Source organism: Trichosurus vulpecula, chromosome 4 (genome assembly GCF_011100635.1).
Source record: "Trichosurus vulpecula isolate mTriVul1 chromosome 4, mTriVul1.pri, whole genome shotgun sequence".
NCBI classification, from domain to species: Eukaryota; Metazoa; Chordata; class Mammalia; order Diprotodontia; family Phalangeridae; genus Trichosurus; species Trichosurus vulpecula.
This window is the reverse complement of record NC_050576.1, coordinates 106,356,379-106,374,391: the sequence shown is the minus strand read 5'-3', so window position 1 is coordinate 106,374,391 and position 18,013 is coordinate 106,356,379. Positions and strand designations below refer to the sequence as shown.

Sequence of the window (18,013 nt, the reverse complement as noted above, 5' to 3'; positions counted from 1 at the left end):
GGGGGACCTGTTTCCAATGTAGAGCGGCTCATCATCCTTCAGCCAGTTGACTGTAAGCTTCAGGGTGGGGTCATGCTTCACTCGACACTCCAACACGACGTTCGAACCTCTCTTGACCACCTGGTCCTCAGGCACCCGAATTATCCGGGTGGGGTCTGTGGGGAAGTACAAGAAGCCCATTGGCCCACCATCCTCAGGATCACAAACTGCTCTAGAGTCTCAGGTTTGTCACATAGGTTGGAAGAAATCAAATTTAGTCAACTCCTGGATGTCTGTATTAATGGAGGGGAATTACAATATTGTCCAGAATAGTGGACAATCCAAAAATAATTTATATTTGGCTTTTTCTCCTTTTTTTGAGGTTCAGTTGGGAACAGCAGATTTTTCTTCCTAATTCTATCTGACCTACAATAACATAATGAGTCTCCATTCCTGGAACCCATACCGTCAGCCGAGGGAAGGAGCTCAGACTTGTTTCGGGGTGGGGGAAGGTGGCCTGGGATTCAATATTTGCAATGAGGAATCCCCAAGTGGATCATCCCCCCTTGGGCACTGGAGAGCCAGTAGCTACATCTCTGATTTGGCCTAGATTCAATTCAACAAGCATTTATTAAGTATCTACTATTTGCCAGGCACTGCTCTAGATGCTCAAAGTAAAAACAAAAATGAAACTGTCCCTGTCCTCAAGAAACTTACATCTTATTGGGGGAGATAACACGTACGAATGTAAGTATAAAATGCATGCAAAGCCATTTCCCAGGGGAGGGCACCAGAACCGGGGGGTGTGGTAGGGATCACAGTAGGCTTCCTAAAGCTTCTGCAGTGCTGCTAGCAGGTGGCATTTGATTGGAACTTTTAAGGAAGATTGGAGTTCTATGAGGCAGAAGTAAGGAGGGAGGGCATCCTAGGCATGGGAGACAGGCAAGGGCATGACACAGGAGATGAAAGGAGTGGTAAATAGACCAGTGTGTCTGGGATGTCAGGTGCATGGGACAGAAACTGAACAATAAGCTCATAAAATTAGGCTGGGGCAAGATAGTTAAGGCAAACAGGTGTTTGCATGTTATCCTAGAGGTAAAAGAAAACCACAGAGATTCTTGAGTGACATGGGAAGGCCCAGATTTTGGGACTATCAGTTTGAAGGCTGTGTGTAGGATTGATTGGAGAAGGGAGAATTTAAAGCCAGGAAGTATAATCAGGAGACTATCGTAATTGTCTAGAGGAGAGGTGATGAAGGCCTGAATTAGGATGATGGCTGGGTGAGTGGAGAGAAGGGCACAGATGTGGGATATATTGGGGAGATAAAATTGTCAAGACTTGGCAACTGATTACATGTGAGAGGTGAAGCAGAGAGAGGGAAGACCTGCGGATGACTGTGAGCTTGCAACCTCAGGTGACTTGAAGGACTTAACAGAAATGGGGAAATTTGAAAGAAGGGGTGGTTTCTATTTTGGAGTTCTATTTTGGAAATGTTGAGTTTGAGATGCCTATGAGACATCCAGTTAGAAATGCTCAAAAAGCAGTTGGTGATATGGGACTGGAGGTGGCAGTTGAATCCATGGGATTTGATGAGTGTGCCAAGATAGAGAGTGTGGAGAGAGGGCTCAGGACAGATCCCTGGTGGGAGGGTCCACTCAGCAGTAGGGGGTGGGAAAGGTTGACATTCCCCAGGAACATAGACACAGTCTTCCCATCTGACTCTACCTTTGACCTCCAGGCGGACCTGGTTCTCTGCTTTGCCCAGGATGTTGGTGGCCACACAAGTATAGATGCCTTGGTCTTCTTTTCGGGCCATGGCCATTTCCAAGCTGCCATTCTCATGGACTTGGTAGTTGCCACCATCCAGGTTGCTCCCCTGCCCATTCTTAAACCTCGCAACACAGCAAAAGAGACCACAGCATAATGAGGCAGGAGGTGGAAAGGGCAGCTAGGGATAGGGAAGGGAGAAACAAGTAACCAGCCCACAGGGGAAGTATTATGTTACAACAGAAAGAACAGAGAGAGGGCAGCTGGGAGTCAAGAGACCTGATTCTAGTCCTGCTTCTGTCACTAACTCACTGTGTGATCTTGAGCAAATTATATCCCTTCTTTGGGTCTCAGCTTTCTCCTCTATATAACAAAATTAGATGGTCACTAAGGTTCCAGCTCTAAAACTAAATGTTTTTTTTTAAATTTTCAGTATTTGCTCAGGGCTCACTCCAGTCCCATGCAAGGCATTGTGGGTTACAAAGGAGACATACGTGGCAGTCGCTGCCCAAAGAAGGTGGGGCCAGGCATGACTAGAGCTTACCATCGGAGGGTGGGTATTGGGGACCCAAAGAAAGGACAGTCCAGCCGAGTCCGGTTGTAATGGATCACCTTGATGAGCTGGTTCCGAGGGGACAACATCCGAGGGGGCACATCTGAAACCCATAGTGTACCTGTTTGAGACTGCTGGGGCAACCGGCTCTTTCCTTCTTGGACCCTTTTTTGGAAGGATGGTGGGGACAGTTCTTCATTTTGGACCAACCTCCCATCTCCCATGTATCTATGTACCTTCCTTCATCAATTTCACAAACTCTAAGGAGTCTTTCAGGATTGGGCGAGAATGGGATAGGGTTTTGTCCTAGTATTTGGTCCAATTTTCCAAAATTAGGAATAAAGACTAGACCTATGATTTCATTGGCATAGAGAACTCCCAGGTAAGGAAACTCCCTGTACCAATGCAGGTTAGCATTTCTCTACCAATCATGGTTGAGGTAAGCTGACTTGCCTAGAATCACAAAGCTAGTACGTGTCAGGGGTCTTCCTGGCTTCAAGGCCATCTCTCCATTCACTGCCTCGGCTTTTCAAAAGTTATTCAGTAGTAAATACCAGATGAAATACCCCCAGAACATTTTCTGAAGTCCATGAACCCTCCCAGCTATTTCTCTCTTTCCTCCTCTCACCCCTTTCACTTTCTACAGTGATTATGGAAAATACATTTAGAGTCATTCCTCAATCCTGGGCTCTGGTGCCAATACACAGATCACACACAAAGATTTAAAACAGCAAGATACATCGGCTATCCTATACTCATAAGGGCGGACAGTAGACCAATGCTTATTTTCACTTCTGAAGTAACTCTGCATCCATTTGTCTACTCAAATATCCCTTCAGCAGGGATGCAGAATTCTCTCCATAATCCAGAAAAATCTCACATATAGTAGTACCACATGCATCTCTGCTCCAACTCAATCACCAAACAGCTTGAAACTGCTGGTCTGATCCCCCCTCTTAGAAGACAAGGGACCATCTCTTTTCTCTCCTATGAAATATCTAAGCACCAGGATGATGATGCTGTAACTGAGGACAAGAATAAAAGGGAACAGAAGTTGGCTCACCCAATGCTCCCCTGTCAACAATTATCACCCTCTTTCTCCACTGCCCACACGTGCTCCCAGGCACTAAGTCACCCTCTGTATACTCACCCAGAACACTGACGAAGGCATTGGCTAGAAGGTAACCATGATCGTTGGATGCATTACATTGGTATACCGCGCTACTGCCAATCTGAGTGTCCCGGAATATGATGGTGTCTCCAGCTACCTCACGGCTTGGGTTGGGAGGTGCCACTATGGATGAAGAAGGGAGGTTCCCATTAGGGAATAGCTGATAATGTTGGGGGTCATGGGTTTACCTTTCAGAGCCCCATGACATGGGGACCTCTGTGGTATGGTGGAAAGAGCACTAGGCTGGGAATCAGAACACCTAGGTTCTGGTGCTATTCTGCTAACCGTGTGTGATCTTGGAGACATCACTGCCCCAATCCAAGCTTTAGTTCCTTAATTTGCCAAGTGAGAATGATAATCCCAGTCCAGACTTTCTTAGAAGGTGATTGTAAGAAGCCGGCGAGATAATGTAATTTTAAAAGTATGAAAAGTAACCAAAGTAACCAAAATGGAGACAGCGTGAGGCGTACAAGGATGGATCTGGAGATAAAGGATGCAGGTTCAAATCTTGCCTCTGACACTAGCTAGCTGCATGGCCACTGGCAAGTTACATCATCTTCATGGCCTCAGTTTCCTCATCTGGCAAATGGGGAGGCTGGATCAGGTGGTCTTTGAGATCCCTTCCAGCTCTATGTTTATGATTCTGCTAGTGGACTGGTGAAGAGACAAGAGCCCCAGATGACTCAGGACGTTTTCAGAGCATTTAGTCTTGGGTTGAAAGGAAGCGTGATGCAGAGGCTAGAATGTCAGACTTTGAACGAGGAGCCCTGAACTCAAGGCTCACCTCAAGCACATGTAGTGACATGATCTTGGACGGGTCACTTAAAATATCAGTCTGGTTTTTCATCTGTAAAGTGGGGATACTACTTAGTTGTTGTTCAGTGACCCCATTTGGGAGTGTCCTTGGCAAAGATGCTGGAGGGGTTTGCCATTTCCTTCTCCAGCCCATTTTACTGATGAGGAAACTGAGGCAAACAGGGTGAAGTGACTTGTCCAGAGTCACACAGCTAGTAAGTGTCTGAGGTTAAATTTGAACTCAAGGGGGCAGCTGGGTGGTTCAGTGAGTACAGCACTGGCCCTGGAGTCAGGGGGACCTGAGCTCAGATCCGGTCTCAGGCACTTGACACACTTACTAGCTGTGTGACTTTGGGCAAGTCACTTAACCCCAATTGCCCTGCCTTCCCCCCTCCAAAAAAAAAAAATTTGAACTCAAAATGAGTCTTCCTGACTCTGGGCCAGGCACTCTATGCACTATGGTGCCACCTAGTGGCGCATCTATCTCATAGGGTAGTGCGAAAAGCATGACCTTAAGGCATTATACAAACATGGGCCATTATCATTATCCTTTTTCTTGTCTCTTCACTTTGGTTGGAGCGCCTATAGACATGGTCCAGGGAAAAGTCGCTCTCCTGCTTTGACTGTTATGAATACATTTTTCTCATCTCGTTTGATGGAGCCCAGACAGAGGCAGTCCTGGGACAGGTCGGCTTCCTGCTGATTTTCTTTCATATTCAATGTTCTATGGACCACTGCCCAGGTGGAGAAAATCACTGCTTTTTGTAGTTAAATATAAGTATCGGGCTGTCAGCTTCTGTTCTGTAGGCTCCCCTTAAGCATCCTGGGGACAACTGCAGCAGCAGGCAGGGCAGGATGTACCTCCATCTGCTTCCCCAGCATTTTGATTTCACCCCCTTTCTATTTTAATATAAAGCCCCGGACTCTAGTTCAAAGTCCTACGTCCCTTTGTATTTGAAAAAATCTGTTCACATATCTTGGTGACTAAGGATGGTATGGTCACTGGTAGTGACATCGAATAATAGTAACAGTAGTTAGCATTTGTACGGCAATCTCTTCATATGTGTTATCTCAGGGGATCCTGACAAAACCCTGGGGACTAGGTGCTGTTGGTATTTGCAACCGATTCACGAGGAAATGGAGGAAACATCCATTAAACAGGCTGTTCTTCAGTTTTCGTGGGTCGATGATATATGCAGGAGACTGTGGGCACCAGTCGGGTCTGTGACCATGCTCCAGTTTTAGTACAGTTTATTGGTTGAGTCCCCAAGAGTATTTTAAATTTCTTTTTCAACATTCACTTTTTTAAGATTTTGAGTTCCAAATTTTTTTCTCCCTCTCTCCTTTCCCCCCTCCCCAAGATGGCACGCGATCTGACAAAGGCTATACAACTACGATCATATGAACATATTTCCACATTAGTCATGGGTCCACAAGAATATTTTGAGGTCTATATTTACAATATGGGGGTTTGCCACATATCGGTTCATGAAAGAGAGTGAGCTTGTAATGCATAATTCCAGCATACCTCTTGGGAGGTATTGGGTGCTAAATTTATATTACCGGCTGGGATGCATCCCACAGCTTCTTCCGCTTTCTTTCATTAGCTGCATTGATCATGAAGGCAGCTAGTAGATAAAGCATTGGAGTTAGGAAGACTAATTCAAATCTGGCTAGACTCTCACCAACGGCGTGATCCTGGGGAGATCACTCAATCTGTCTGTCTCGGTTTCCTTGTCTGTAAAATAGGGATCACAATAGCATCGATCTCCCCAGTGTGACAGTCAACGGAGATGATATAGGTAAAATGCTGCGGAAACCTTAAAGCGTTGTACGTTCAGTCATTTTCAGTCACGTTCAACTCTTTGTGACCCGATTTGGGGTTTTCTTGGCAAAGAAATTGGAGTGGGCTGGCATTTCCCTTCTCCAGCTCATCTTACAGATGAGGAAACTGAGGCCAACAGGGTTAAGTGACTTACCCAGGGTCACACAGCTAGGAGGTGTCTGAGGCTGGATTTGAACTCAGGAAGATGAGTCTTCAGGACTCCAGGGCCAGCACTCTATACACTATGTCGCCTGGCTGCCCCAAAGTGTGATATAAATGATATTACTATCATGGTGATAATCATGATTAAATCTGGGCTCCTTAACCATAACGCTTCTGGGGAACCAAAATTTAAGATTTCATAGTTTATGAGTGACCCTGAGCACATGGGGTTTCATCAGTCACATGCCACATTGGCAGGTTTTTGTAAATGTGTGTCTCCTCTCCCCAGTAGATACTGAGTGCATTGATGAAAGAGTGTGACGTGTTTATGTGTGGATTGTGATGTATTTATTATTTATATATTTGCTTTAATATAGGAATACCTGTGGTGATACGTCCTTTGCCCTGCTGTTCAGCAAATGGTTATGTTTAAGAAAAAAGAATAACCCCTTTGTGACTTATTATTATTATATCCACACTTTGTTCTATAGAAAAGCAGCAGTGTGGAGTGTGTGGGAGGAAGGAGCCCTTGGGTTCAGCTATATCCCGACTTCACTATATTACTTTATTACAAGTGTCTTAATTTCTCATTTCCTTCAATTATAAGAAGGGAGAGAATCAACCCTCCCTTTTAGGGATTCTATGAAGAGAGAATAGGGTACTCATTTCAGAAATAAAACTTCTACAGAAACTTTTGGGATTGTTGCTATTTTGTTATAATTATTTTTTAGCATTTATGAGGTGGCAGTCTCCCATAATGACCTAGAGTCAACCCTCCCAGCCACTCATAAGACTTCGAACAGAAAAATTCACAGTTACTGGATGACTCAGTGCTTGGGATCAGATAACTGGGATTTGACACAGACCTGGATGGAAGCAAAGCTGTGTGCAGGGACCCAGGAGTCTGGCCTCCCAGGCGCCATTCTCCAGACAGCTATTCTGAGCTCAGAGACTGGGGAATCAGCAAAAGCTGAATTCAGACCAGGTCAGCATCCCTCTCGCCTTCCCTCCCATCACTAGCCATAAAAAGGCTCCATTGCTGTCCACTCCTTGCCTGCCAACTCTAGAAGGTCCATAGAATTGATCTCCTCTCTCATCAATCTTCCCTAAGTGCTCAGAGCCATCTGCTTCCTCAGTGAGGGTGGCAGATGACGTTTCTAAGGCTGACCCTTCATCATGGGTCCTGGTGTTGGATTTATTTATCAGCAAAGAAGAGGGCCAGAGATATTTGCTGCCTTCAACACCAAAGTGCCATGAGGATGCAAGAAATTGATGAGAGAGGGGTATCTTCCACTTTACTGATGGCTGCCCCTAATTTTTGATCTAGAGTCCAGCATTGTGCTCTGAAGTCTGAATTTGGCTCCTGTAGCAAAAGGTAGGGATTTATCTGGTAGGGATGGTTTTATAGGCCCCTTGCTCAGAGAAAATGAACAAGAATCTCTGTCAGGAAATGCGACCCTGATGGCCATCCAGTACACTGGACTTGTAGTTAGGAAGACCAGAGTTTATTCGAATTATGCCCCAGACACTGTGTTACCTAGGGCAAGTCACTTAAACCCCTCTGTGTTTCAGTTTTCTCATTTCACAAACGAGGGGATCCGTCTCTGAGTTTCCTTACGGCCTTTCCTAGGAAGACTTCAATGACTGCTGTGTTGGTAAGCAAAATGGGCTCTTAGCACTTAGTTCAACAAGTGCCCTTGAAAAGTTTGGTTTGTTTCCTTTGAGTAATTCACTGTATTTCATTGAGCCTTACTAGGTGCTAAGCCCTAGGCCCAAACCCCTATTAGGTGTAAAACCTATGTGGGTGTGGATTGGTAACTAAGGTGGGGCCCAAGGTGGGGTTAACTCAGGGTAGGGCCTAGTTTACAAATGAGTTTGAGTGATAGGTTTGGGACATCAGAGGCTCTTAGACCACGTGGGTTTAAGTCGCCTCTTTGTGATGATTTTAGGTCATGTGGGTGAGTCGCATGTGTGACTCACCCCTGACGCTGAAAAAGATATAAAACCAGGGGTTGGCTTTCTCTCTTTGGAGCTCTTTCCCACAGCAGTGGTGGCACATGACTCTGGGCCAGCCCTTGTTCTGAGCTCCCGGGCTGAACCTAGATGTTGGTAACTATGAATTGTATTGGGTCTGCCTGTTTGTAATTTGTTTAAGGGCTCTCACTCATGATGGTGCTGAGGCAGACTCCGGGCAGCCCGTTGCTAAGGAGCCCTCCAGCTCGTAAACCCAGATGCTGGGACTTTGTTAAACTCTGGTAACTATATATTGGATTTGAATCAGACAAGGTCTGTCTGTTGATGTTTGTACTTTGTTTGTATTTTGTTCTGAAGTTTGGGATGCTGGTTTTTTCCCCTGAACTAAGTGAATGCTGTCTGTATGCTGAATTAAAGTAAGCTTGTCAACCCCTTCACATAGCTTTCCTTAGTTAAGCAGATCAAAAGAACCTGTGCTGTTGGCAGCTTTCTGGGTGCTGGCTGTGGGTGGATCTTACACCCCCACAGAAGCTGCTAGTTGGATTGTTGAAACAACTGCCTATGAACTCTTCCTGGGACGTTCTTCCCTAAATTCAACCCTAAACCTGGGGTTCATGGTCTGGGGTCTGTGAGCTTTTTTTAAAGAATATTTTAATAACTGTATTTTCATATAATTATTTTTCTCTGTAATCCTATTTATTTTATTCAGTTTAAAAGAAGAAGTCTATAGGCTTTATCAGACCACCAAAGGGGTCCACAATACAAAAAAGGTCAAGAACTCCTCCCTAAATCCTTTGTGGTGCAGGATAACATTTCTTCTGTTCTTCTGCCCTGAGTAGAAATGGAGAACAGTCGCTTACTTTCCCCAAAGGATATGTGAAGAAATGGAATTTCTTGGAGAACTTTAGCGGGAAACTGGTGATGGATATGTTATTAACAGTCCCTGTTAGGTTTAACTTATCTATAGGGGCCTCATAACATAGGGTGTGTGTGTGTGTGTGTGTGTGTGTGTGTGTGTGTGTGTGTGTTGGTAGGAGCCTGTCTAGTAATAATATGTCTCACTGATTAGATAAAGGTGACCAGAAAGTGGATGGGGCATCTGAGGCCATTCTGGCCTGGGGAACGGAAGAGTCTGTTTGGGGGTCTCTAAGTTTCTGATTAAATTCTTTTGGATGTCACGTGCCAGGGGGTTACAGTACTAAACATAGCTAAAATTAAATCTGTCAATCAACATTTATCAATTGTCTACTATGTGTCAGGCAGTGTTTTAGGAACTAGAAAGACAAAAGAGAAACAATGGCTGCCCTCAAGGAACCCATTTTTTGCAGGGGGGATAATATGTGCATATATTAATATATACAAATGGATACAAAGGGATATAGGGCAGGGGAGGACCTAGTAGTTGGGGAGATTAGGAAAGGTTTCATATAGGAGGTAATGCCTCATCTGAGTTTTGAAGGAAATTAGGGATTCTAAGAAGCCGAGGTCAGAAAGGAGAGCATATCAGGCAGGGGAACCTCCAGTGCAAAGACATGGAGATGGAAAATGGAATATTTATTGTGTTTGAGGCACATTCCCAACCACTGGTCAACCAGCCTTGGCTTGAAGACCTTTGGTGAGGAGGGATATGCTACCTCTAAAGAGAGAGCATGATAATTTTGGTTCAAATTCTCTGGTTGGGGACAGAGGGGAAGGGGACTAGAGAATGGGACAAGTATACTTGTTAGGAAGCTTTTCTTTAAATTGAGCTAAACTCTGCCTCTGCAACCTCTACTCACCATTCCTAGTTCTGGACTCTGGGGACAAGCATTACATGTCTCATCCCTCATCTATATGACAAATCTTCAAATAGCTGTAGACCACTATCATGTTCCCCTGAAATCTGCTCTTTGACAGACTAAACGGGTTAGACCCGGTGCCTTCAAAAGACTCTCCTATGGCATAGTCTTCCATCCCCTCAAAATCCTGGTGGTTTCCCTCTCTGACTTGTTAAAGACCTCATTAAATAATGTGGTGTCTAGAACTGAGTACAATATTACAGATGTGCTCTGATGAGAGCAAAATATAGTTCTTCTGAACACTAGGTTGGGAGAGACATTATATCACCTTACCTTCCAAAGGATCCCCGTTCACCAGCCATTGGACGGTGGGCTTGGGATTCCCATTGGCCCGACACACCAGCCTCCCATCTTCACCTGGGGCCAGGATAAGGTTCTTGGGTTCATCTAGCCAATAGGGAGCGGCTGGAAGACAAGGACAGCCATAGGCCAGACAGTCAGATGGGATGGGAAGGAATAAGAAAACCCAAGACAATTGCTCCTCCAGGGAGAAGGCCTAGACCTGTGAACACTGCTATTTAAACTGCAGCCTGGCTCTCCCTATGCTGACCTGGTCCCACTTTTATTGACAACAGTTAGTCAGTCTGCAAACAGACCTTTGGTTAGAGGTCCAGAAGGCACAGAATAGTGGTTTAGTATGTCTACATAGGATATAGGATGGGTGAACACGCATTAAGCTGGCTGGTCTGGGTCTTTATTTGCAAGGCCATCTTGGCTCTGTCTGGGTAGCGCCTCAGATTCCACTGGGGTAGGGTCTCAGCTGCCCATGAATAGATCCTCATTTGGTTTCCTTTTTGCTGGTTCCCTTCACCTTTGGATTTTGCTTGTGGTGCTTATGGCACTAATGAGACTAATTATCTTCAAACCAAGAAACACCACGCCAAGATTAATGGACTACCTTCCTGACCCTGGCCAGCAACTTTGCAGAAATGATCCCAAGGGGATTCTGGATGAGAGTGTTGATGGCTCAGTACAACCCAAACCTAATGCCATAAGAAATATTCCAAGGCCACATCTTTCTGAGAGCAGTGAATTCTCCATGTTTGCATGTGAAATGAAACATTGCCCCTTTGTTTTGTTAGCTGGGTTATCAATGACATTCCCCTTACCTCTTTCCTAAAAGAAGCATAGTACTAACCCATACATACAGAGAAAATTGCAAGGCAGAGACAACACACCAAGGAACAGGAAAACGCAAAATGAAAAAAAATATCAACACAACATGCCAACAGGCTCTGTGGCTGTGATCCAAATGGTGATGGTGGGTAGGGGGATGGTGGGGGGAAATTGCCTGATGAGGGGAGGAGCCAAAGCCATTATGGAGAAGCGGGCATAGATCTCTGTCTCTGTCTCTCTCTGTCTCTCCCACCTGCTAGCATACACACATGCTACCCATCCACTCACAGTGGTGATCAGAGTGATGACCTTCTGGTGGATGGATGCTCCACGGGTCATGGTGCTTTGGGTGGCTCCCCCCCTCCTACTCTCTGGAAGATGAGAGGTGGTGGTAGTAGTGGCGGCAAGGTTGGGGGGAAGGAGTTGTTGGACAGGCAAAATAATCATAATGAGAAATACACACAACGTACCCTTTACTCTCACCGAGATCGTGTGCCGGATGCTGCCCATCTTGTTGGAGGCCAGACAGAAATATTCCCCAGAGTCCTCCTCTGAGACATTGGTGATACGCAGGGCCTTATTAAAGTTTTCAAATTTGACCTTGCCAGCTGGGAGGTCCCCACCTTTCTTGTACCACGCGATGTCTGGTGCTGGTCTAGGAAGGTCAGACCCATCAGGAGATAAAAGGTGGACATGTTAAGCTCTTGCTGGGGAATCTGTAGAAACTTGGACTAGATTACCTCTAAAGTTTCTTCCGAGGCTAAAATTCGGTGATGTTAGGAGTCTATACTAGGGGCCCCTAAGTGGCTAGTTTAATAAAATGACCCTTCCTTTTTCCTTTCTGGTGGGAAATGAGTATTTATTACTATAGGTGGGATATTATAGACCTCCAAGGTGTTTTGGGTTAACACTTTGTTGGTGAGGAATTAGGTAACATTAGGCATCATGCACCTAACCTGGAGGAAGCAAGTGGGGCTGGGACCTAGCAGGTGTGAAACATTTAACTAAGCCCAGACTTGCCAAAGTGTAGGACTCATGGGACTGGGAAGCAATCACCCCATGAGTTGGTGGGGGGCCAGTAGGAGTGACAGCTTTGAAGTGAAAGAGCTGGACTTGAGGCCCAGTCCATAGCCCCATATTGTAGGTAAGTGCCATGTGCTCAAGAGCAGACCTACAGGCTGGTTAGTGGTCCACAGACCTTATTAGCCTAAAGCTGGGCCACAGAAGCCTGTATAGATGAAGTGTGTCTTAGAATAAGATTCTTGGACTCTGTAACTTGGCAATTTTGGACTCCAAAAGTCCATATTATTTTAATTTCTTTCTCTTAGTGACTTATAATGTCCTTCTGAAAAACCCAACCCCTTTCATCGACAGACTAGGAAAGAAAGGGAGCATTTGTGTGAAGGTTGGGAGACTATGGAATGGGAGGAAATTTGGAAATCCCCAGAGACCTAAAGACTGATGGTGGCAGTAGAAACAGAAGAGGTCCCGATCCCCAACAACTCAGGGGTACTGGTCTGATATTGAATTTAAAAAAAAGAAAGAAAGAAAAAAGAAAACTCTAGGTAGGACTGGATCTAAGCAGCACTAGAAGAACACTTTCCTGCCTGATGTCATTTCTTTGCAACTGGATTTCCAGTTTTTTGCTTTCCTTGGGTGGGGAGGAGGTGTGTTTCCATTTCTAATTTCAAGTCCAAGAATTAGGTCTCCATTTATAGGGGAACATTAGTGCACAGAGAGATTACGTTACATATCCACTGTGACACAGAAAATTGGCACCAAATCAAGGCAGAATTTCTGACTCCCCTTTACCCGAATAACAGGGTCATTGGGATGGGATAGAGACAAGCTCCGGCATGGGATTTAGCTAGATCATCATCTCACCTTCAATGTCAACTAGAGAATGAAACCTGGATGAAGCCCCTTTCCTAGATCTCTGAACAGAATCAGGAAGAAGGGTCCAAGGACAAACACAAATGATACATACACCCCTGAAGCGATACACTCCAGCAGTAAGTCCATGCCCCTCAGCACCATCTGGCTGCTCGATGTGCCCAGGGGATACATGAAGCTGGGCGTCCGTTCTGCCACTCCTCGAGCTGAAATGGGACAAAGTGTATGGCTATGAGCCACCTCCTTGGAAAGTCAAGTGTGTGGCATAGTTTGGCTGGAGAGAAGTCATTGTCATGCCTGTGTCTTCTCCCATCCTAAGAAACCTGGTTCTGGATCTTGTCCCTTTTTAGCCTCTTTCCTAGTTGTTAGGGCACCAAAGGGAGAGAGCTAGCCCGCTAGCCAGCTAGGTTCCATCTGCCCTTCCCGCACACATATGTGGCTTTGTGTTCTGATGAGACACGTCATGAAGAATCATCCTTTCATTATCTAAAACCCACCTTTATTCCTCCAAAATGCAGAAGAGAGGGGGTGCTATGATAAGACCATGCCACCAATAAGCCTAGCCATGTTCTGCAAGCCCAGGAATTGGTTGGGGACAGAGGGGAAGGGGACTAGAGAATGGGACAAGTATACTTGTTAGGAAGCTTTTCTTTAAATTGAGCTAAACTCTGCCTCTGCAACCTCTACTCACTATTCCTAGTTCATCCCCGCCCCTGCAGCTTGCCCTTCCTCCCAGAGAAAGGAAATGGCAAAAGAAAGGCTAGGATACAGATTACAATAGGATATACATATAACATGCTCTTTGGGACCCTGGGGACACAGGGCAAGGACAGAGCTTCAAGGACACAGACACACAATCAGAGACACCAGGAAAGAGTTATTAATGGGTTAGTGTTGACGTGGAGAGTTAATAAGCAGGAACGGCAGGCATCGCATCCGCTTTGGGACCAAAACCAGTCTGTACTTTTACTAATGGCTTTGAAAGGGGGTGGAAGTGAGAGAAGAGAGTGTTAATTAGAAGTAAGATGATGAGGAGGGGGTGTGAGGGGAGATAGCCATTCCTTTGGAGAATATGATTTACTATTCATTTAGACTCAGAAATAGCTTACATATTAATATTGCTCTAAAATTAATGAAATGACTTTGCTGTGCTGCTCTTTTAAGGGCCAAATGTCTCAAAGATTTCAGTGTTGCTTTCAAGGAACAATGTCCTGTAGAAAAAGGATAGTGGGATGGATGGTGGGGAGACCTCAGAGGTGGATGCTCAAGTCAGAAGAGTCCATGTAGTATGCAGGACCCTACTCCACCTGGGCTGGGTCTTTCTTACCATAGCTTTTTGCAAAGGATTGTGATGAGAGAGTTTTGCAAAAGAAGTGGAAAGGATGGTATGAAGACATCTCCCAACAAGGAACCATAAATCTGAAGACAAAAAAGTGAGGAAACCATTGATCTCAGACCACTCGGAAGGCTAGCTTGGAGCTATGGCATTAGGGAGGGGGCATCTCTTCTTGGTGGGAGATACAGCTTAATGGGCCCCATCCTGAGCTGCCAGTGGCTGTGAGCCCCTCAGAGATGTGTGAGGTGAAGAACAAAGTTGTTCATCGAGAAGGATTTAATCAATTCTGTCATGGAGAGGGGGTAGGGTGGTCTGCAGGGACCCTCTGCATCTGGGTAATTGGCATTCCCCAATCAGAAAAGTGACTGAAGTAATTTGTTATCCTGGTCTGTCCGTGTCCAGAACCAGTGGGGGCTCCCAGCCAGAGGCCCCCAGCCCCTCCCAGCCCCAGTCTGATGGGAAGGATCATGGGCACATTGGAAGGTGAACTGTCCTGGTGTAAACAATGAAACCCTCCAAAGTAAGGATAGAGGGGGAGGGAAATAAACTATTCCAAGGCACTCGCTTTGTTTCTCCCTTTGTCAATAGAAGGACAAAAGAAGAGGATTATTCAAGTTTACATCAGCTGCTGGAGAGCAGGGATCATCTTCTTCCATGTTCCCACAGTACCTCACAATTTGAGGTGTCTAGTAATCCTTTACAGAGGCTCTGAAAGAGACCAAGTTAGACCCCAAAGAAACCAGGCTGTAGGTAAGGAAGGGATCTGTGTTCTATACTGGAAGCATGTTCCTCCTTTGGCTGTGGGTGCTTGTGGCCATTAGGTGGATAACCAAGAGGTTAGGGATGAGTTTGGGAAAAGCTGCGGCCCATTTGTTGGGGAGGGGGTGTATTTCACACTCGATAGGCTAGTGAACTTCTGAACCTTCTATAGGACTGCTAGGTGATGATATGAATGATAGTAACGGGCAAGGGAAAATACTGAAATGCTTCTAAATCTCGCCTTATGGACACTCCTTAGCTGCCTCCAAGTCACATAGGAAGGATTGTCATCACTGCGTCAAGTATTCCCTCCAACCCTGCCAAATCTCTGTCCCACAAGATATACTCTAAAGGGACCTTATTCACACACACACACACACACTACAGGGCCCTCTACAATGGTTTAATTCATTACATTGTGAATTGGTTACTGCATGCACACCACCTTGATTTTCAGCACCTGTCCCTTTGGAACTAGGGGATGCTAACACTTAAAAGAAGCGCTCACTTCTGCTCACTGCCACTGAATCCTCAGCCCATTCATCATGATGGTGCAAGATCAAAGGTGTTCAGGAAGAGTGGAATTTCAGAGCAGAGAGGGGGCTCTTGCTTCAGGGTCTGTGAATTCTCAAATACAGGATTATAGGACTGTGGAGCCAGAGCTGAAAGGATCCTCAAAGACCTGATTAGAAATTCTCTCCAGGTAGGGGGCTGTAACCCTGAAACCTAATTTGTGACTGTCTGATAATGACTAGGAAATAGTAATGCACATACATTTGACTAGCAATGCATTAAGGATGGGAAAGAGAAACTATGACATATGGGTGACTGTAGCAGGATAGATTTAGGGGAGATTCCAGGAAGCCTAAGCCATTGATGGTCTTGGAAGCCACTGGAACCAAGGATGTTTGTTTCAAGTGTCCTCTAGGTGAGGGGCTGCTACAAATTGTGTGCTACTTCAATACTTCAGGGATCTATACTCTCTTCTGTCTGAGGGCTCTCTCACCCAGAGCAGATCCAAATTTTCTCTAAGTCTCAGCAGAAGGTTTTCTGAAGTTCTGGGGCCAACAACTCACCACTTAGTGTCTTACCCTTGTGAAGCTAAGGTGGCTTGATTCTCAAAGAATATAATCTGTTACCAGGCCCATACTCAGGGCTTTTCCAGACTTCAAGACCCTAGGGTTCCTACCACAACAACATGAGGCATCAGAGTGAGACTTGGGTAGAGGCACCATCACAAGCTATCAAAGGACATAGTAATACTTAGAAAACAGTTGGAATTCTGGTGCGGAAAGGGAGGGAACTTTTAGAATTGACCAGTTCATCTGTGTTCAAGGACTTGACAACATGGACACACATTAGTAACCAATACTACCTATGTCACTCAACTTGACTTCCTCTTTTCCTTGGTCCCCATCTCAACAGCAATATGACTGGTATTAGTGTGTTGGCATATCCATAGGGCTGTGTGCAGAATCACTGGGGGAAACAGCTTGCTGGTGCAAAAGGCCTCTTTTTGTACTGCGTGACACTTTTTGGAGGACAGCGGCGCTGAAGGAGGCAGGTGAACGGGACATATCCTGGCCAGGCCTACTCTGCAGCAACTTCTCTGCTCAAATCAGAGACACATTGCAACCAAAAGCAAAAGACCGAGTAGGAGAACCTGCTGAACTTAATAAGCCTAGCTATGCACACACTTCCTCCCAAGTATTTACCCAGAATTCTCATGCCCTTGTCTAAGATTCAATCAATTCTGGCTGGTTCTTAAGCAAATTGGGAGAGCTGAACTGCAAAGAGGAGCCTATGTGGATTGGAAAGCCTTCCAGTGTGTGAAAGGGCATCCTTATTTTCACCCTAGGGACACAGAGGACTTGGAGAGACATCACAGGGAGAGACATAGAGATAATTAAGGGATGACAGGATAAGATCCTGGAGAGAGAGCAAGATCATAGACCTCGAGCTGAAGGGCCCTTAGAGGTTATCTGTCCAAGGCCCACATTTTACAGAAGACAAAATGTGATCATTGCAGCTGGAGGGATTCAGGTGAAACTCTAGCATTAGAGGCGATGGTCTTGGAAGCCACTGGAGGGAGCCAGTGGAGGGAGGTTACATTACTTCCATTCCTGGAGAAGTCAATGCATCCTGAGGGATTTATATTATATGTGATCAGTATCTTCTGGAGAGAAAATGGCAAACCACGGCAGTGTCTTTGCCAAGAAAACCCCAAATGGGGTCACAAAGAATCGGATACAACTAAACTGAACGACAACAAAATATGCTTGAGAGGAAAAGTGATGATCGGGGAACCTTCTCCTTCATTAGAAGCATTAAAGCCACCTATTCTGCAAGGGCTAGAGTTAGCCTAGTAGTAAGAGGAGAAATTAAATGATTTCCAGATACCTATTCCAGGTGCACAGCATTGCATGGTCTCACCTGGGTCACCTTTCCTGTTCCTCAGGGTTGGAGTACTCTTGCTACCAAAGTCCTTGGCATTGTTAAATGGTTCACCATCAGAACCTAATACGATTCTATTGGTGGAAATGACATTAAAGAAGAAGCTGAAAATCATCTGTTTTACTTCTGTGCCCTTAGGACCATGGGGCTTTTCTATCTGTCTTGCAGCTGAAACCTTCCCTATGGGTTGTTATCCCATTAGATTATAAGTTCCTTGAGGGCAGGGACTATTTTTTATTATTTGTTTCTCTAGCACTTAGCACAGTGCCTGGTCCATAGTAGGCACTTAAATGTTTATTGAATTGAATGGTTGTCTCCTCCATTAGAATGTGAGCTTCTTGAGTGCAGAGATTCTTACATTTGGATTTGTATCCCCAGCACTTGGTAGGGT

The 18,013-nt window shown here is 45.4% G+C and overlaps 1 protein-coding gene across 1 annotated transcript in view; it reads right to left on the bottom strand.

Annotated features, from left to right (window-relative positions):
- The window catches only part of NFASC (neurofascin), a 104,793-nt gene that overhangs the window by 60,930 nt on the left and 25,850 nt on the right, over positions 1-18,013 (bottom strand). Inside the window, exons 6-12 of the mRNA XM_036753636.1 lie at positions 13,168-13,279; positions 11,651-11,835; positions 10,338-10,469; positions 3,450-3,593; positions 2,291-2,402; positions 1,705-1,871; positions 8-155 (exon numbers count right to left, since the gene is read on the bottom strand). Of these exons, the coding sequence (XP_036609531.1) occupies positions 8-155; positions 1,705-1,871; positions 2,291-2,402; positions 3,450-3,593; positions 10,338-10,469; positions 11,651-11,835; positions 13,168-13,279 (1,000 nt within the window). The remainder of the gene's footprint in view (positions 1-7; positions 156-1,704; positions 1,872-2,290; positions 2,403-3,449; positions 3,594-10,337; positions 10,470-11,650; positions 11,836-13,167; positions 13,280-18,013) is intronic.